Source organism: Palaemon carinicauda, unplaced genomic scaffold (genome assembly GCF_036898095.1).
Source record: "Palaemon carinicauda isolate YSFRI2023 unplaced genomic scaffold, ASM3689809v2 scaffold43, whole genome shotgun sequence".
NCBI lineage: Eukaryota > Metazoa > Arthropoda > Malacostraca > Decapoda > Palaemonidae > Palaemon > Palaemon carinicauda.
In genome coordinates this window covers 392,551-414,304 of record NW_027171684.1, presented here as the reverse complement: position 1 = coordinate 414,304, position 21,754 = coordinate 392,551, and the positions used below count along the sequence as shown (strand labels likewise).

At 42.8% G+C, this 21,754-nt stretch overlaps 1 protein-coding gene across 3 annotated transcripts in view; it reads right to left on the bottom strand.

The window, feature by feature from the left end:
• Window positions 1-3,420: 3,420 nt before the first annotated feature.
• Window positions 3,421-21,754, bottom strand: part of LOC137636891 (golgin subfamily A member 6-like protein 25) — a 131,647-nt gene continuing 113,313 nt past the window's right edge. For all 3 annotated transcript variants that reach the window (XM_068369247.1, XM_068369248.1, XM_068369249.1), the window contains exon 6: window positions 3,421-3,836. In XM_068369247.1, the coding sequence (XP_068225348.1) occupies window positions 3,497-3,836 (340 nt within the window). In that variant the 3' untranslated portion in view covers window positions 3,421-3,496. The remainder of the gene's footprint in view (window positions 3,837-21,754) is intronic.

Here is a 21,754-nt window from a genome sequence, read left to right as displayed (position 1 = left end):
ACTACCCGATTAGGACGACCATTCCACAACTTGGTCACAGCTGGAATAAAACTTCTAGAATACTGTGTAGTACTGAGCCTCACGATGGAGAAGGCCTGGCTATTAGATTTAACTGCCTGCCTAGTATTACGAACAGGATAGAATTAACCAGGGAGACCTGAATGTAAAGGATGGTATACAGGTCAGAATTATGAAAAATCTTATAAAATATATACATATATATAATATATATATATATATATATATATATATATATATATATATATATATATATATAATATATATATAATATATATATAATATATATATATATATATATATATATATATATATATATATATATATATATTATGCATATACATTATATATATACATATATATATTATATATATACTGTATATGTAATATATAATATATATATATATATATATATATATATATATATATATATATATATATATATATATATATATATATATATAGGGTAGTAATCCCAGATCTTAGTAATGATTATGAAGGGATATATATATATATATATATATTATATATATATATATATATATATATATATATATATATATATATATATATATATATATATATATTATATATATATATATATATATATATATATATATATATATATATATATATATATATATATATATATATATATATATACCCTAAATAGACCTCCAATAATGAGTTGTTTTTTTTTAAAGTAATTATTTTGCCTGATATGCATTTTTTCATTATAGTGAAAAAAAATAAACCCTAAAAATCAGGGAAAAGAAAAAAAAAATAAGAAACAAGGAAAAAAGGGGTTTCATTTTATGGTTTTATAATGCATTTCTAAGTTATATACCAACTTTCAATGCTATATCTTGAAAACTAAGGGAGACGGTTGAATTTGAAGGTCAATAAGTATAGTTTTGAGATATAGGCATTCAATTTTTCTTTGCATATTTACAAAGACTATTAATAAATCATGATTATTATGTATTCCATGTTCTTTTGTGGGCATTAACCCTTTTACCCCCACAGGACGTACTGGTACGTTTGACAAAACACATCCCTTTACCCCCATGGACGTACCGGTACGTCCTTGCAAAAAACTGTTATTTACAATTTTTTTTGCATATTTTTTTTATATTTTTTTGAGAAATTTCAGGCATTTTCCAAGAGAATGAGACCAACCCAACCTCTCTATGACAAAAATTAAGGCTGTTAGAGCAATTTAAAAAAAAATATACTGCAAAATGTGCAGGGAAAAAAATAACCCCTGGGGGTTAAGGGTTGGAAAGTTCCAAATAGCCTGGGGGTAAAAGGGTTAATAAAAGAAAACAAAGTTATGTATCATAATTTAATCATAAATGAAGATCCTTTCGCTCAATATCTTCCTTTGTTTGGCTCCTGTGAGGCAAGGCAGCCGCTCCTCTATCAACAACAGTTTATCTCTCTCTCTCTCTCTCTCTCCCTGCACTACCGATATTACCCTCTTCTGACCTCTTAATAGAGTGAATTTTCTTCTTCCTTACGTTAGGATAGCAAGATGTTGAAATTGTCTTTTCCTCTTTGAAATGGTAAAATTTTTGCCGAAAACAAGAAAACCAAACTTAAAAATCATTGAATGTCAGAGGGCTTTCAAAGTTTTTCTTTGTATTTTTACAAAGACAATGTTAACCCTTTTACCCCCAGGCTCTTTGGAAATTTCCAACCCTTAACCCCCAAGGGGTTACTTTTTCCCCAGCACATTTTGCAGTATATTTTTTTTAAATTGCTCTAACAGCCTTAATTTTTGTCATAGAGAGGTCAGGTTGGTCTCATTCTCTTGGGAAATGCCTGAATTTTCTCAAAAAATTATAAAAAATATGAAAAAAAAAAATTTTCATAGCATTTTTTTTCAAGGACATACCGGTACGTCCATGGGGGTAAAGGGTTGAGTTTTGTGAAATGTACCAGTACGTCCTTTGGGGGTAAAAGGGTTAATAAATCCTGATTATCATGAATTTTATATTCCTTTATGGATACCGATAAATGAAAACAAAGTTATTCATTATAATTTACTCATAAACAAAGATCCTTTACTCAATATCTTGCTTCTTTTGCTCGTGTTAGGTAAGGCCGTCGCTTTTCCATCCTGACAACTCTCTCTCTCTCTCTCTGCACTACCGATATTCCCCTTTTCTGAACTCTTAATAGAGCAAATTTTCTTCTTCCTTATGTTAGCAAGATGTTAAAATTGTCTTTTCCTCTAACGATAAAGTTCTTGCCGAAAACGAGAAAAACAAACGTTAAAATGAGTGAACGTCAGAAGTCAAACCCAGTATTTACTCTCTCTCAGGTTTGTGGTAGAACTGACAGGTATAATTTACAATAGTCTGCGACTCATGGAAGTTATACAGATGCAATTGTTCATAATTTCTTCTATATTAACCCTTTTACCCCCAAAAGACGTACTGGTACGATTCACAAAACCCATCCCTTTACCCCCATGGACGTACCGGTACGTTCTTGCAAAAAAATGCTATAATTTTTTTTTTTTTATATTTTTGATAATTGTTTGAGAAAATTCAGGCATTTTCCAAGAGAATGAGACCAACTTGACCTCTCTATGACAAAAATTAAGGCTGTTAAAGCAATTTAAAAAAAATATACTGCAAAATGTGCTGAGAAAAAAAAAACCCCAGGGGGTTAAGGGTTGAGAATTTCCAAAGAGCCTGGGGGTAAAAGGGTTAAAATGTAATAATTATCAACATTTACGATAACAGAAGAAATACTGCATTTTCTTATAGGGAACAATGTTTATGGTTTACTGAGTTACTCTTACTAATTACTAACTATGAAAGTAAGAGGAATTTTGACAAAACATTTCGTACACGCATTCTCCATTGCCATACGAAGCGCAGTGAATTTTTTCAGGATTTCGTGTTTTTCTTCCTATACACCCATATATTGGCACTCCTTCTGGCCCCTTTAAGGCATAAAGATCTTATTTAATTAACCACAAAACAACTCTTGTGATGCAATGCAGACCCCTTGCACACATTTCAAACAAAACCCACAGGGCCACTTTCGCACTAATATAAAAAATGGTAACATTAGGCAACGGAGTTCTTATCCTTCGATCATATTCATGCTTTACGTAGAAAAATATGAAAACCAAATTTGGCCCCTGGACAATGTCTTACATTTAACATTGCCCCCGGTTGAGTCCCTTGTTAGGCTGGAGGAACGTAGAGAGTAGAGGTCCCCTTTTTGTTTTTGTTTCATTTGTTGATGTCGGCTACCCCCCAAAATTGGGGGAAGTGCCTTTGGTATATGTATGTATTGCCCTAACAGTACTCCTGCTTTCCATCACTTTTCCATAAGATATGTATCATAACAAATAAATTGGGATCATTGGTGAAAATGAAACAATTTCTCTTCTTAATGCTCTTTAAAGAGTAATATATTTAACCTTTAAATTTCTGACAACGTCCAACATCCATCAATATCAACTATTGTTTTTTCTTTCACAGTCAGACTCGCTATCACAATCCTCCTCCTCCTCCTCCTCCTCACCTTCTTCAACATCACTATATTCCTCTTCTGATGATCCACAAATATCCAATTCATCGAAGTCATCAAAAATATCTTCTTCCATTTTCTTCTGGAGCTCTTCTAATTTTTCACGGGCATTTCTGAAATACTCATCCATGGATATCGGGGCGGCTTCATCCTCATCGGCTTTCTTTTGTTCATCACCCTCAACAGATTCTCCTCCTTCTGTGGAGGACTCGGTAGTGGAAAGTTGTCTCTTCTTTTTCTTTTTACCCTTCAATTTATCCATATACCTGGAAATGGGAAAATATTTCTATGATAAAATTAATAATTTCAAAACTTAACCAGTATTTATTAGCTGCATTATTTTAAGCAGAAACTTTGGCAACAAGGCATATAAAATTAGTTCTTATTACTAGTTGAGTCTCCAGAAGGATATAGATAGATTGGAAGCAGTACAAGCCAGGGTCACCTATCAGAAGGCTATAGATAGATTGGAAGCAGTACAAGCCAGGGTCACCAATCAGAAGGATATAGATAGATTGGAAGCAGTAAAAGCCAGGGTCACGAAACTAGTTCCAACACTAAGGCAATGCGGATATAGACGGACAAAGGAACTTTTGAACTTATTTGATCTACAAACTCGACGACTAAGGGGACAGTTAATAAACGCATTCCAAACTCCTAAAGGAATAACAAATGTAGATCACAACCATCTACAGTATTCACACTTAGCACAAATCCGTCCAGGGGTAACGGATACAAACTGGAATTGAAAAGATACACCACCACTCAATGTGGCAATATCTTTACATCTAAAAATAGCAAATACTTAAAATAGACTTCCAGCGGATGTGGTAAATAGTAACACGGTAAACGAGTTCAAGAATAAGTTAGACAAGATCATAAGACTCTCTAAATGCCTAAACTAAACGACTCTATCAAAGAGCAAATGGTGTCTCCGTGGATGGACTAAAAAGTCTTTGTGACATCAAAAATCCTTGTAAAAAAAAAAAGAAAAAACACACTCTCTCTCTCTCACACACACACAAAACCAAAGAAAATAACCTATCCTAAAACTATAAGAAACGTAAAAGGATAAAAACTATAGATAGCATCCCTTTTGTACCCCCTGTCTCATGTGCAAGTGTCTCCTCTCAGACTCTTCCATCAAGAAATATCACTATAATTTTGAGCATTTAATACAAAATCTCCTCTTCTACATAGCCTTGATAATGTTATTCAGCATTTGGATAATGTTAGTAAATATTTGAGATAATGTCAGCCAGCATCTGAATGACATGACAGTTCATATGTACAAACAAGCAGACGACAGACCAGGCAGGCTGTCTTCAGATGCTTTCATGGCTGAAAATAGGTGATTGGTGTTACAAACTTCGTCTGGATGTATACTAGAATATGGGATTACCAATTAGTAGGTTAATGGATGTTGCTCCCATTTACACTAAAAATTTAATTTTCCTGCCTCATGGTTTATTAGAACGTCAGCTGTGAACCGATATGACAGCTCATGTGTAATCCCATAGACATGCACCATCAAGTAGGGATTAAGTGATTTAATTTTTTTTCTTAAATAAGATATATTATTTCAATCAATACTTACTTAATTTTCACTATGCTACTAACTTTACAAGAGCAGCTTTGTTGACAAATTGAAAAAAATTAAGAGGATTAGTCATGGTTTTCTATGTCAATCACTCCTATACCTATACCTAAAGAAGTACTACTACACTTCATGGCTGATAGAGGCTGCCATTTAGAATTCGTCATTGTAACCTTAGCTCACAAATATAGCGAGGTTGTAGACATTAAGGTGCATCCACACTAGCGACAAAACATGTCGACAACACTGTGTACAACTTTGTAGGTAACAAGTTGTTAAGACTGTTGACGAAACATTGTTGTCGAGATGTTGGTAGAGATTTATTGGTGATATGTTGGCAACCCTGGTGTGGACGAGTCGATGTGGCTGGAGATATCCAGACAGACACACAACAGGTCTCTAGAATGAGGTGTGGACGGCATCACCAAGTTGACGCGTGTTGCCAATATGTTGCCAGACATTGTAGCAGACAAAGTTTCATACACTGTTGTCGATATGTGTAACGATGTTGACTGTAAGGTTTCCAACTTTGTTGTAGTTATGTCGGTAGACACGATGTTGCCAGTGTCGACGCACCTTTACTAAAAACAATGGAGATTAAGCATGACTCAAATCACAGTCCGGCAGATCACTAGGTAGGGACTTTTCCAATAGGCCAATACTGTATCTCCTCTTTTTTGGGCTCGACCCATGTTGTCCTGATGGAAGTTCCTCAAAGGCAGCTTTCTCCTATCTATATACTAAGGCACTTCCCCCAATTTTGGGGGGTAGCCGACATCAAATAAATGGAAAAAAGGGGACCAATCCTCTCTACGCTCCTCCTAGCATGACGAGGGACTCAACCGAGTTCGGCTGGTTTCTAGTAGGGTGCCACAGCCCACCCTCCCCCATTATCCACCGCAGATGAAGCTTCACTATGCTGAATCCCCTACAGCTGCTACCTACGCGCTCATCCAAGGCGACCGGAGGAAGCAGCAGAGCCTACCGGAACTGCGTCATAATCGCTCGTCATTCATTCCTATTTCTAGCACGCTCTCTTGCCTCTCTCACATCTATCCTCCTAACACCCAGAGCTTTCTTCACTCCATCTATGAACCCAAACCTTGGCCTTCCTCTTGTATTTCTCCCATCAACTCTTGCATTCATCACCTTCTTTAGCAGACAGCCATTTTCCATTCTCTCAACATGGCCAAACCACCTCGGCACATTCATATCCACTCTGACTGCTAAACCATTTCTTACACCCATTCTCACCTTCACTACTCCGTTCCTAACCCTATCTACTCGAGATACACCAGCCATACTCCTCGGACACTTCATCTCAAACACATTCAATTTCTGTCTCTCTGTCACTTTCATTCCCCACAACTGCGATTCCTACATCACAGTTGGTATGATCACTTTCTCATACAGAACTCTCTTTACATTCATGCCTAACCCTCTATTCATTACCACTCCCTTCACTATCCCCAACACTTTGCATCCTTCATTCACTCTCTGACGTACATCTGCTTCCACTCCACCATTTGCTGCAACAAACTACCCCAAGTACTTAAACTGATCTACTTCAAGTAACTCTCCGTTCTACATGATTTTCAACCATGCACCAACTTCCCTTCTCGTACATCTCATAACCTTACTCTTACCCACATTCACTCTCAACTTCCTCATCTCACATACCCTTCCAAATTCTGTCACTAATCGGCCAATCTTCCCTTCCGCGTCTGCAACCAGTACAGTATCATCCGCAAACAACAACTGACTTTCCTCCCCTTCATGATCATTCTTGTCTATCAGTTTCAATCCTCGTCCATGCACTGGAGCATTCACCTCTCTCACCACTCCATCAACATACAGAGTTAAACAGCCACGGCAACATCACACATCCCTGTCTCAGCCCCACTCTCACTGGAAACTAATTGCTCACTTCATTTCCTATCCTAACACATGCTTTACTACTTTTGTTAAAACTTTTGACTGCATGCAACAACCTTTCACCAATTCCATATAACCTCATCACATTCCACATCGCTTTCCTATCAACTCTATCATACGCTTTCTCCAGATCCATAAACGCAACATACACCTCCTTACCTTTTCCTAAATATTTCTCACATATCTGCCTAACTGTAAAAATCTGATTCATACATCCCCTACCTCTTCTAATACCACCCTGTACTTCTAAGATTGCATTCTCTGTTTATCCTTAATCCTATTTTCTGGGCTTGAACCTGTGCCGGCCAGTGAATAAGCTCCTATTAGCACTTATTCTTAGGTAATTTACTGCTAAATATACCAGAGAAAAAATGTAAAGGAGTGCTAGGTTGACTAGCTCGCTCACCTATTGGTGTCGGTATGGAATTGGGCGTATAATCCAGAGGTCCCGCACCATTTAGATTCATCCACGACAAAGACCCCCAATAGAGGAGAGCCGTTCAACCTCACTCGGCACCACCAACTCTGCATCCGCTCAGAACTCAACTCCTTTTTAGCACGCCTGTGTGGTAACCCGCTAGTTTGTGCTCTCGTGTTTTTGCCTTATTTTCCTTGTGATTATGGCTTCTACATCGGTTTCCCAGGAGACACCGTCTAAGTTAAGTACCAAGCTATGTTTTGCTGTGTTTTGAGCAATCTAGATCGTTTAATATTTAAGTTATAAGAGTTTATTCTCTTCGATCATCTCGGTCTTGCTCGATTCCGCTTACGGTTGGTACTCCTGTTTCGAGAGCTTTTAGTTTCACTCGCGGTGTTACTAAGTGTATTATTTTTATTATTAGTTTAATTTTTATATGTTTTATAGTGGATATTCATTATTTAGCATTTAGAGCCCTTGTGGCTCATATTTAGGGCTGATATCAGATTACGTATCGTAGGTGGCTTGCCGGCCTTCGGCCATCAGGTTGTTGTCCTTCGGGATTTATTCATTATTTCGCATGCCTTGCCCTAATTTTTCATGTGTATATTTATATATTTTTCAACGCTATTACTTTTATAATGAATATTTGTGCTTATTACTCCGTATGATCTGTTTTGGTAGTGTTTGGGGATCGTCAGTTGGTAGCCCTGCTGCTCCGTGTCACGTGATCCTCCCCCAAGCTCCCCCTCTCGCTAGGTTGGTGGCTAGGCTTCTCTCCCCCCTCCCCTAGGGGACCGTTGCCTTCCCTTCCTACAGAGGGGGTAGTTCAGTGTTTATGGACTATGTCCTCTCTCCGGATGTCCCGGTGGTTTTGTCTCTGTCTAGACTGGTTGGCCACCGGTCAACAGAGTAGGAATCCCGGTGCACCCTATTTTATAAATGTTCACCTATCACACTTTTATTTATGTTATACGAAAACCTCCGGGTTCTGTTGGTGGTTCTTATCTACGGTTCCGCCCCCCTTATTTTATAGCATTTACTATGATTATATATGACAGATCACTACCCCGGAGTTCCTATATGTATTAGTTTATGGATGTAATTTTATATATCCCGGTCCGGGGCTTAACCTCGCTCCGGGAAGTCTGACACCATGTGTGTTACTTCTTTGTTGCATCCTTCTTTATGATCCCGGCTCGTCCGGAATGAATAGTTATACTCTAGTCTTAAGTTAGACTTATGTTTAGGCCCGGGTCCTCCGGACCCGCCCCTACTTAAGAGTATTATAGTTAAGCTCTAGTCTTAAGTTAGACTTATGTTTAGGCCCGGGTCCTCCGGACCCGCCCCTACTTAAGAGAATTACAGTTTCTCATATACTATTCTTATTACAGATGGTTCATTGCCAGACGACGGCCTGTGCGGCAGTTCTTCACCAGCCTTGTGGCCATACGGTGTGTAGGTCTCACGCCCTCTGCGGAGTACAACTGGAAGATATCGTAGTCTGGCATCCTGATAATTGTATGGTCTGTTTTGACCTCATTACCACCCTTGGATCTGATTCGGTGAGTCCCGTTGGCTATGTTGACTTTTCTAATTATTCTTACTTTTATTTGGTATACATACACTATTTAGTAAGATTTCTATGGTCTTTAAAGGACCTCCTGGACTCTTCCTTTCTTTAATTCCCACTATTATTTCAGGCATCCCCGGAGCAGAAGACTGCGGCTCGGGCCACCCTGAAAGTGTGGGTTGGGGGATTTGCCCGAAATGTGAAATCAAAGCAGCCTTACGTCCTCTCTGAAGACTACTGTGCAATGATTTATCCTAATGCTAAGTCTTCAGCCGCTGTGGCTAGAGCTGTTGCGGCACCCATCATTGCCGACATTGATGCCACTATTTCTGGATTCATCGATCAGGATCAAGATCAAGATACGTCTGATGCCCCCGGAGATCTGGAAGACAATGTTGCCTCCTTGAACTCGGATGTGGAACCCATGTTGTTAGATGATCCGGATGCAGGTAGGGTGGTAAGTGAGGCAGGTGTTACCGGCGCTGAGATTCCTATCCCCAGCCCCGCTCTTTCTTCTTCATCTGATCTCTCTTCTTTTCATGGTTTTTCTGGGGACCGCGATTCGTCTCACCGATCACACCCGGTTCCCCCCAAAGATAAATCTAAATCTAGAACTTTGCCAAAAGCTCGTAAGCCCCACAAGGCTTCCCATGGTTCTAAAACGAAAGCAAACCCATCATCTAAGGCTTCCGGCTCCTCCTCTAAGTCTCACGACCCGGGAGTACAATCCGCCACTTCTGCTCCTAACCCGGGCCTTTCCGAATCAGCCATGCTTCGCATTGTGTCAGAGATGCAATCTAAGATTGTGTCAGAAATGCAGGCCAAGATGGACACGATGTTTTCTAACATTGGTCAGAGACTTGGGGCATTAGAGCAAGGTGCTCCGGAGCAAGTTCAAAGCTCTCTCATCCCGGATGCCTCTAAGCTTCCTCCGTTTACCAAGAATAACCCTTGGCGCATGGCTCTTCATTCCCCGTTCTCAGACGGGATGTTAACGTTGGAAGGTCTTGGTACTCGTCCACTAGAGGACTTTGAATTCTTTCCTCCTGGTCTCGCATTTCCGTTTCATGGTTATGCCAGGCTTACCGAGGAAGCTCTGGTTCGGCTGGATAAGGTCCCTAAAGAGACCGTCATTTTCCCAAAGGAACAAGCCCAATCTGTTTGGGCTAGGTTTCTAAATGACATAGGTTGCACCAATACCATGCTGACGCCTCATAAGAGTTCATTTACAATGTTCCTAATGGACAAGAATACCGTGACTCCATGCGTCACTAAGATTGCAGAGCTTGCCTTTCAATACGCTCTGGAGGAGAAGCCCTTGCCTCCCATCCGAGAGGTAGATCCGATCACCCTCCTTCTTCCTTCAGATAATGAGTGTTGGGACAATGTCCATACCACCTTTACTTCCGGCAAGCTGACAGCGGACTGTGCGTCAGTAATTTTTAGTGAACGGCTTCCCCGTCTCCCGGAATCCCTTATTAAACAGGAGTATGATTCCCGCCTACGTGTTGGTCGAACCTTGAACTTGGCCACTTCTACGGAGTCGATAGCCTTAACTTATGATACTGAGAGTATCTTTAAGTCTCTCAATAAGGCTACTTTGCAGTCTTTGTACTTTGACCTATATGACTTTGCTCTTGCTAAACGTAGGTGCCGCAAACACGTCCTGGCTGAGGCGACTATTAGGCACGAACCGAATAAACTTATCCGGTCCTCTTGTTGGGGTCCAAATCTTTTCCCTGAGGATCTTGTGAAGGAAGTCTTGACAGAAGCTACAAGAGTTAATCAGAGCCTTAAAGCCCGTTGGGGTTTGACTCCTAAGCGGAAATATGATCCCGCAAGTTACCAAGCCCGTGGTAGGAAGAAGCTCCGCCCGTATACCTCCACTCAGTTCCGGCAACAGCAAAGTAGCTCGTCCGTTTTCCGGCAGCCTCTCCCACCATCTCCTGCTGTTCCTGCACAGCCTTCCACCTCTCAGGCTCCTTCCTCGGACGACTACGTCACCGTTCTGTTCCCTAAGAGCCAGCTCCCCGGTGCCTCCACCACCTCTCCAGCCTTTAACCAATCTTATGAAGCTCAAGGCTCTTCCCAGGGTTATAACAGAGGTAGAGGCTACCACCGTGGTTCATACCAGAACAGAGGTAGGGGTAGATTCTTTCGCAAAGGAAAGAACTTCCGAGGCGGACGTGGAGGCAACTCCTCAAGCCAATACTGAGGTGCAGCGGGTAGGGGGGAGGCTTTATGCCTTCCGCAACAAATGGAGGTTCAGTCCCTGGGCTTTCAGTATCATCTCCAAGGGACTGGGGTGGAGTTGGATTCAAGGACCTCCTCCACCGAACAGATTTCATCAGCATTCCACTCCGGACCTAGTCGAGTTTGTCCAGGACCTGTTACAAAAGAACGCCATACAAGAAACGAAACACCTGAAGTTTCAGGGTCGGCTGTTCAGTGTCCCGAAGAAGGATTCGGACAAGAGAAGAGTGATTCTAGACCTATCCCTTCTCAACTTGTCCATTCAATGCGACAAGTTTCGAATGCTTACCGTCTCGCAGGTGCGGACCTTACTTCCCCGTGGGGCCGTCACCACCTCTATCGATCTTACAGACGCCTATTATCACGTTCCGATAGCGAGACACTTCCGTCCGTATCTAGGCTTCCGCCTAGGAAACAAAAATTACTCCTTCAAGGTGATGCCTTTCGGGCTCAACATCGCCCCAAGGATCTTCACAAAGTTAGCAGAAGTTGCTGTTCAGGAACTCAGAAATCAAGGGATTCAAGTAGTAGCCTATCTGGACGACTGGCTCATTTGGTCAGACACCTCCCAAAATTGCCTAAAAGCCACTCACAAAGTCATCCAATACCTTCAATCTCTAGGCTTTCAGATCAACTTCAAGAAGTCCCGTCTTCTTCCGAAATCAAAGTTCCAATGGCTCGGCCTGCAATGGGATCTTATATCTCACACTCTGTGTCTTCCCAAACCCAAGAGGTTAGAGATTGCAATGAACACCAAACGCTTTCTCAAAGACAAAGTGAGTTCCAGACGGCTCCAAGAGAGGATCCTAGGGTCCCTTCAATTTGCTTCAGTGACGGATCTACTTCTGAAAGCGAAGTTGAAAGATATCAATCGTGTCTGGCGTTCGAGGGCGAATCGGAAGCTCCGGGACAGGAAAGTCCGCCTTCCTCCCATTCTCCGGGAAAGACTTCTACCTTGGACAAAGGCCAGCAATCTGTCAAAGTCAGTTCCCCTTCGATTTCCGCCTCCGAAGTTAATCATTCACACGGACGCATCCCTATCAGGTTGGGGAGGCTATTCTCAGCACAGGAAAGTTCAAGGTCTTTGGTCTCCCTTATTCCGCCAATATCACATCAATGTGCTGGAGGCCATGGCAGTTCTACTAACCCTGAAACGTCTCTCTCCATCCAAGAGACAACACCTTCGTCTGGTTCTCGACAGCGAAGTGGTGGTCCGCTGCCTCAACAGAGGCGGATCAAAATCAGGGCCTCTGAACCATGTTCTAGTAGCCATATTCTCCCTAGCAGCCTCGAACCGTTGGCATCTTTCAGCTGTCCACCTGGCGGGAGTCCGGAACGTAGTTGCAGACGCCCTGTCCCGGACCTCCCCTCTAGAGTCGGAATGGTCACTCGATCAAAAGTCATTCCGGTGGATTCTCTCTCGGGTTCCGGGTCTCCAAGTAGACTTCTTCGCCACGGAGTCCAACCACAAATTGAGAGTATATGTGGCTCCCAATCTAGACCCTCAGGCCTACGCCACAGATGCCATGTCACAGAATTGGGACAACTGGGAAAGGATTTATCTCTTTCCCCCGGTGAATCTTTTACTGAAAGTCCTAGACAAACTGAGATCCTTCAAGGGACGAGTAGCCTTGGTCGCACCCAACTGGCCCAAGAGCAATTGGTACCCTCTCCTGCGAGAGTTGAGACTACATCCTCACCCGATACCCAATCCGGTTCTGTCTCAGATAGTACAAACACGCGTTGTGTACGCTTTCTCAAACATTCAGAGCGCCCTAACTTTATGGACTTCATGAAGTTTGCGGCCATGCATGGTGCCAATATCGATCCTCGAAATACCCTGTTCCTAGAATCAGATAAACGGGATTCCACCATCCGCCAATATGATTCTGCAGTTAAAAAGTTGGCTAAATTTCTGATAGACTCAGACGTACACTGTATGAACTTGAACCTTACAGTCACTTTCTTTAGAACTTTATTAGAATCAGGTCTGGCAGCCAATACTATCACCACTATTAAATCTGCTTTGAAAAAGATCTTCCTAGTGGGTTTTAACATAGACTTAACCGACTCTTTGTTAGCTTCAATTCCGAAAGCCTGTGCCAGACTGAAACCGGTTACTCGTCCTACCCCGGTTACCTGGTTCCTTAATGATGTGCTCAAATTGGCTTCTGATACCATTAACAGTTCTTGTGATTATATTCCCCTTCTCAGGAAAACACTTTTCCTTGTGAGTTTGGCTTCCGGGGCAAGAATTTCCGAACTGGCCGCTTTGTCAAGAGACCCGGGTCATATTGAGTTCCTTCCTTCGGGAGAGGTCCTTCTTTCACCTAACAAATTCTTTTTAGCTAAGAATGAAGACCCTCAGAACAGATGGTCCTCCTGGAAAATTGTTCCCCTCACGCAAGATCCGTCTCTGTGCCCTGTTACTGCTCTTAAGTCTTATTTATCCCGGACCTCCTCTAACTCCTCCGGGCCTCTATTCGTTAGAGAACAAGGCGGTACCATTACCATTAAAGGGATCAGGCAACAAATTTTGTATTTTATTAAACAAGCTAACCCTGACTCTTTCCTCTTGCACATGATATTAGAGCAGTTGTTACTTCGGTGAACTTTTTTCACCACATGAATTTTACGGATCTTTCTAGGTACACAGGGTGGAAGTCACCGTCAGTGTTCAAGAAACACTATCTTAAACATTTGGAAGCCCTTAAATTTCCTACGGTAGCTGCAGGGAGCGTAGTTACCCCCAGGTAACTCACATGTTAATTCCTTGTCATTTTATCTCTCCCCCTTACCTGCCTCATTTATACCCTATTTGTATTCGTTGGTTTCGCACCTGGTTACTATTCCTATATTTGTTAATTTTATGACTCCTGAGTATCTGTATATATCATCACTCACGGCATTATTATACCTTACCTATTTTGTCAATTGTTCTACCAAGTGGATTTATGTTCTTTTTAAGGTACCTTTATAGTTGTTTTTGGCACTCAACTCTGATTAAAGTAACTTGTGTTTCCCTTGTGTTTATGTTTTTTCCTTTATTTTTCAAGTTTGGTGACATTTTTCTTGTATGTATTCACTGGCCGGCACAGGTTCAAGCCCAGAAAAGGGATTTTGACGTAGGAAAAATCTATTTCTGGGCGAGGGACCTGTGCCGCCCAGTGAACCCTCCCAGCTCCTCTCCCTTGGAGTCCCCAAACTTTGGGTGCTAAGGAGTTGGGCTCTGAGCGGATGCAGAGTTGGTGGTGCCGAGTGAGGTTGAACGGCTCTCCTCTATTGGGGGTCTTTGTCGTGGATGAATCTAAATGGTGCGGGACCTCTGGATTATACGCCCAATTCCATACCGACACCAATAGGTGAGCGAGCTAGTCAACCTAGCACTCCTTTACATTTTTTTTCTGGTATATTTAGCAGTAAATTACCTAAGAATAAGTGCTAATAGGAGCTTATTCACTGGGCGGCACAGGTCCCTCGCCCAGAAATAGATTTTTCCTACGTCAAAATCCCTTAATCATTACTCTACCATACACTTTTCCAACCCCACTCAACAAACTAATACCCCTTGAATTACAACACTCATGCACATCTCCCTTACCCTTATATAGTGGTACAATACATGCACAAACCCAATCTACTGGTACCATTGACAACACAAAACACATATTAAACAATCTCACCAACCATTAAAGTACAGTCACACCCCTTCCTTTAACATCTCAGTTCTCACACAATCCATACCAGGTGCTTTTTCTACTCTTGTTTCATCTAGTGATCTCCTCACTTCCTCTCCTGTACTCTCTCTCCCATTCTCATCTCCCATCACTGGCACCTCAACACCTGCAACAGCAATTATATCTGCCTCCCTATTATCCTCAACATTCAGTAAACTTTCAAAACAATACGCCCACCTTTTCCTTGCCGCCTCTCCTTTTAACAACCTTCCAATTCCATCTTTCACTGTCTCTTCAATTCTCGAACCCGCCTTCCTTACTCACTTCACTTCTTTCCAAAACTTTTTCTTATTCTCTTCATATGAGTGACCCAATCCCTGACCCCACCTCAGGTCAGCCACCCTCTTTGCCTTAGTTACCTTGCGCTTTACTTCCACATTTTTCTCTCAATATCTTTCAAACTTCTCTACACTATTACTCTGCAGCTATTCTTCAAATGCCCTCTTTTTTTTTTCTTTCACTTTTACCTTCACTCCTTCATTCCACCATTCACTACCCTTCCTCATGCTGCCTCCAACAATCTTCTTGCCACACACATCAATTGCAATCCCAACAAAATTTTCTTTTACTAACTTCCACACCTCCTCTAAATTACTAGTTTCTCTCACTTTCACTCTGTCATAAGCCATTTTCAACCTTTCTTGATATTTACTTTTTACCTCGGGTTTTATTAACTCTTCAACTTTCACTAGCTTCCTTTACATTCCCCCACTCTTCTGCTACAACTAATTTTCCTTCCACCAAAAGTGATCAGACATACCGTTAGCCATACCCCTAAATACCTGCACGTCTTTCAATCTTCCAAACATTCTTCTAGTTATCAACACATAATTCCTTAAAGCCCTTTCTACCACTCTTCCATTTACCACTCTTACCCATGTATACTTGTTTTTATCTTTCTTTTTGAAAAAGCTAGAACTTACTACCATCTCTTGCTCAACACACATATCTACCAGTCTATGGTTCTGTGATAAATGTTGGCATGGGGTTATATGAGCAGGTCGTGCCATGAACGGAGGACCCTTGGGATCTCAATGAGGAGCTGCAGGAGGTCTGGGAACCACTGCATGATGCCATACCAGAGCTATCAGAGTCATTCGTATGTTGCTCCTTGCTCATACTGGTCGAGGACTTTTTTCATTAGACAGAATGGAGGAAACGCGTACGCGTCCAGGTTCATCCATCATTGTTGGAGAGTATCTTGCCAAAGAGCTTGGGGATCCAGGACTGGGGAGCAGTATAACGGGAGCCTGAAGTTCAAGGTCGTTGCGAACAAATCCAGAGTCAGAACTTTGTTGGCTACTAGAGGATTCAAAGACCACTCGATGCCAACTATCTGAGTCACTCTGCTCATATTGTCTGCCAGCAAATTCCATATGCCTGCAATGAAGCAAGCCGATAGGGTCACCAAGTTGTCTTTTGCCCATCTGAGTATCTCTACTGCTAGAAAGCACAGCTGCTGCGAAAAGGTACCGCTTTGCTTGTTTAGATAAGCTACTACTGTGGTATTGTCGCTCATCAATACCTCGAAGTGCCCCGCCAGGAACTGGTGGAACTGTTTGAGGGCCAGGAGGGCTGCCCTCATCTCCAAGAGGTTATGTGCTGGTATCTTTCTGATTCGGACCGTTGGCCGGAGATGTAGTGGTGCAGCAAGTGGGTCCCTCACCCTTCTTTTGATGCATCTGAAAAGAGCATCAACTCCAGGGGAGGAACGAGAAGATCAACCCCTTTGCAGAGGTTTGGATCAGCCAACCATCACCTGAGGTCTGACCATTCCTCTAGTCCTATATGGATTACACAATCCCTGGAATTGATGGACTGATTCCATTAGGATTTCAGGCACCACTGGAGATCTCATCATCAGGGTACTGTTGGGAACTAGTCGGGTCAGAGAAGACAGGTGACTAAGAAGGCATAGCCAACTCTGCACTGGGAGCTCTTCTTGCCTGAGGAAGGCCTATACTACCTTTCTCAGCCTCTAAATTCTTTCATCTGATGGGAAAGCTTTGTGCCTTAGAGTGTCTTTTCGCATGCCCAGGTATACCAGTTCTTGAGAGGGAAAAAGATGAGACTTCGAGGTTTACTACCATTCCAAAATCCTGATAAAACCTTAGAAGTTCTTCTCAGTGGCCTTCAAGACTGCCAGAATCAGCCAGTCGTCCAAGTATCTTAGGAGACAGATGCCAACTCTGAGAGCCCAAGATGACAATAGAGCGAACACTCTCATGGAGACCTGGAGTGCTGTGGAAAGACCGAAACACAGCACCTTGAACAGGTAATGCTTCTGGTCTAGCATGAATCTTAAGATACTTCCTGGAAAACGGATGGATTGGGATCTCAAGTATGCGTCTATCAGATCTAGAGTGCACATGATGTCCTGCAGTCTTATTGCTTGTCTGACTGTGTCGGCCATCTCCATTCTGCACGGGGTCTGTTCGACAAACCTGTTCAAAAGCTCAGAAGTCAATGATTGGTCTCCAGCCTCCAGACACCTTTCTCACAAGAATGAGTCTACTGTAGAAGCCTGGGAACCCGTTGAAGACCTCTTGGAGACCGCCCTACTCCAAAATGGTAAGGACTTCTGCCAGCAGGGCAACCTCCTGTGCGGATCCCTTCGCATAGGAGTTCGATGGAAGAGGCACTTGAGTCAGTGGAGGGAGAGAGTGAATGGGATGCAATACCTTAAACGAATCACCTCGATTGTCCAGGGATCAGGGCCCGTAATGAAGCCATCTCTGCCAGCTGCTCTGCCGGCATCCCTCCACAGGTGGTTGTATGGGAGTTGTGCCTGATCTAGTGGGATTAACCTCGGCCGGATTCCCTCTTCCCTTTGCCTCCATGAAAGGACTTCTTTCTTCAGAAGGCCTGTTTAGACCCCTTCTGACCCTGTTGTTTAGGGTCCCTAGCCCTTTTCGCCTACGGTTTCGGAGTTGGTTTCCTCTGTGGCTGAGAAGTGTATGGCCTGGCTGTCAAGACCTTCTGGATGACGGAGTCCTGGCTGGACTTCCTCCACATCTCTGCCACCTGCTAGACATCCTCAGGGTTAAAAAGAGAGCTATCTTTAAAAGGTGCGTTTCTGAGTCTCGACACCTTGACCCGAGGGAGTTGTCTGTGGAATCTTCCTATGACGGCATCACTCCTCTTCAGGATAGTGTTGGCCCAGATGTTCACCACCTGATGGGAAAGAAACTCAATGGCCAGAGTACCAGAAAATAGGAAAGTCTCCATAGACTTCCTGGAGGACTCCCAAGATCAGTTCTGGGACCAAATCAGTTATCCTAAAGAACCCAACCCGAAGTTGAGCCACGAAGTAGCCTGCATGGCGTACTTAGCGACCTTCTCCTGGCTGAGTATCTCGGAGGCCGAGGCCGAGAACGAGACCGGCAGTCCCGTAAGCTCAATGCCTCCAAAGAGTGGACGAGAGGTAAAGTAGAGAGAGACTCACCGAGAATTTCATAGTACCTCCTCTGAGATACATACGGAGGAGGGAGGAGCATGGAGGATGAATTGGAACGGAGAGAAGAGGAAGAACCAGTTGCCTAGGATATTGCCTTCTGTTTGGCAATCATCAACCCCTTTAACCATGGCAGACCTGCACTGAACTCCAGGGGTTTTTGAGTACCATAAAACTGGTCCAAGACCGTCTCCTTACCATCAAGAGGGGCTGCCGATGGATCTGGCAGCCCAATGATGGAGCAAATGCAGGATAGCACCGGCCAGAAGGCATGTTCCGACTCCTCCTTTTCATCCTCCGTTAGCCTAGGGCTAGCAGCAGCTGGCAAAGCGATCTCATACGTGCCTAAAGTGGGTCCAAGTCATCATCAGCATAAGCTGGAGTCAGGGAAACTGCTGTAGAGGTGCTCACTTCCCTTTGCTCTCAGGCAGAGGTGGGGAAGCCTGGCCGAGGATTTAGGAATAGTGAATAAATCCTTGGGTTTACTGCGCTGAGGCAGGAGTTCCTCCATCAGCGAGGGCCTTACAAGCTCTTTGAGTCTACAGAGAGGATGGGAGTCCGAAGCAGGAGGAGCCACGTCACACATGATTGGAGGGTGTGCCTCCTTACGCACTATCTCGACCGGAGAGGGACGGAGCTAGTCCCTGTAGCAAATTGACCTGTCTTCCTTGGGGGCTGAAGGATGGATCCTCTTCCTCTTCCCCTTCGGTTTGACCTGTGGGACCTTGAACTCTAAGGGGAAACCTTGTGGTTCTGGGGATTTTGTCCAGGGTTCAAAGCAACCACTGGCGAGAGGCGAGATGGGTTCCGCAAAGACGGAACATCAAGAGAACCCTCTATAGCGCTTGACGCTGACATGTCATGCGCTATTGCTCCTACACGAGGTGGTAACGCATCACACTACGCTGGTCTGTCGTGCGGCGCAGTACAAAACTGAACTGGAGCAAGAGGAGGAAACCCAGGGGAGGAGCAACCTTGGAGCGTGACTCCAGTTCGCGCGACCTATGGGAATTAAAATGGCGAGAACCCTGAGGTACTGCGCCATCGTATCCTGGAGAAAGATGGACACCTTCAGGACAAGCGCTGCGAGAGCCCAAAGGCTCAACGTAGCACCAGTGGCGAGAACCCAAAGGCTTCGCGTGATGAGAGTCAGAAGACTTTCTGCCGTGAGAGTGAGGCTCAGCATGATGATGGTCATGAGAGAAGACAGGCTCAGCGTAACCGCGCTGTGGAGAATTGCATCGAAAAAAATAAAAATTATTTCTTAATTTATTATTTCTTTTCCTTTTTATTATTTAAGTTGTATTTGTACAATGATTTATCTTTGAATATTTTTCATACTGTTTAATTTGATTATCTCCACTCCATCACTAAAAATTCTTTTAATTGCAGAGTAACCGTGCCCTGCACCCAGCGGGGATCAATGCTAAAAATTCCTTTTAAGATGAAGATTGTAAAAAAGAAAAAAAAAAAGGGTTCACTTGGATAAATCACCTGAATTAAAGAATTCTGTGGAACCTATTAAAGATAGGCAGCGACAGCGATTAGGACTCCCCTCTGCTTTTGATGCCTTTTTAATTTCAATCCAGTTGTCACGTAAGGCATCAGAGCTTAAATTAGAAAAAAAAATGAGTATCCTGCCAACGACAGGGCACTGTAGAGGAATTTGAAAGTGCTAAATGAGGGCAAGCAATGATTTACTGTGGGAGATTCTTAGTGAAAAAAAAAACACTATGGGTGAGAACCGCAATATGGTGGGATTCTCCATCAAGCTTGAAGTTTTCCCATGTCACAAGCTTGGAACTTTGTCTTGACTATGTTGCCCTTGACCGAAAAGGCTTTGTCTTGATCCTAACTGCCAAGGTTGGCTGCTGATAACCCTTTTACCCCCAGACTATTTGGAAATTTCCAACCCTTAACCCCCAGGGGGTTATTTTTTTCCCAGCACATTTTGCAGTATATTTTTTTTAAATTGCTCTAACAGCCTTCATTTTTGTCATAGAGAGGTCAGGTTGGTCTCATTCTCTTGGAAAATGCCTGAATTTTCTTAAAAAATTATCAAAAATATGGAAAAAAAATTTTTTATAGCATTTTTTTGCAAGGAAGTACCGGTACGTCCATGGGGGTAAAGGGATGGCTTTTGTGAAACGTACCAGTACGTCCTTTGGGGGTAAAAGGGTTAACATTTGTGTTTTGTATCTGGAACCTGATAAGATGGTAATTTGAAGAAGGATTTTTTGTAGTTTATATTGCTCTTTATGTGTGACGGACTGAGTATTGTAACCTGTTCCTGAAGGTTCGTATTCATATAAGTGTACAATATGCGAATGGTTTATTTTTTTAAAACACTTAGTGTAGGACTGAAGTGAAGAGGAATACTAGTTTTTATCTTGCAATAGAAATTTTCGTATTAATGTACTTAACCTTCTTTTTTTCATTTTTGTAATAAATTTTTTTGTTGGTCTTTTATACACCTCATCCCAGAAGGTGTATATGTTACCGTACAGCTTTTCATTAAGCAATAATACTTTATTTTCCTCTCCTAATGTTCAAATAACTTGAAATATAGTAAAGAAACCTCCTACCTTGAAAGCATGCTGCCGCTGTTTATATGGAACTCCATGCATACCAGTAATAAGTGAGACGGCATACCTCTAGAATAATATTAAGCATCTACAGTTCTAGCTGGGTACCCTTACCCCGTATAAATCAAGTTCCCCATTCATCCTTGATTGTTTACTTTTTGCCCAGATTTCTGGGTATTCCACCACTTTATCCTTTTGTGTAGCGAACGTTGGAGTGTGGTCGGCATTCAGACACTAAGCAGTCTCCAAGCTACATCTGGCCACAGTCCACACACCACTACAGCGCGAAACCAGAGGATTCACGCGACGGGAAGATTCAACATAGCGCCCGGAAAAAAAGCCTGCAGACTCGGCATAACCGGGGTTACAAGACCCCGAAAGGTTAACGCAATGGGAAACAGAAATTTCCCTGCCACGAGAGCCCGGGGACTCAACGTAACGAGAGGCACCAGAGCCCGAGGACTAAACATAACCAGAGTTACGAGACCCCGAAGGGTCAGCGTAACGGGAGACCAAAACCTCCCTGCCAAAAGAACTTGAACGTTCAGCCCGACTGGTGGAACGAGAACCCGAAAGTTCCAAGTCACGAGAACCCAAATGTTCAGCGCGACGGAGGCCCGAAGGTCTCCCAG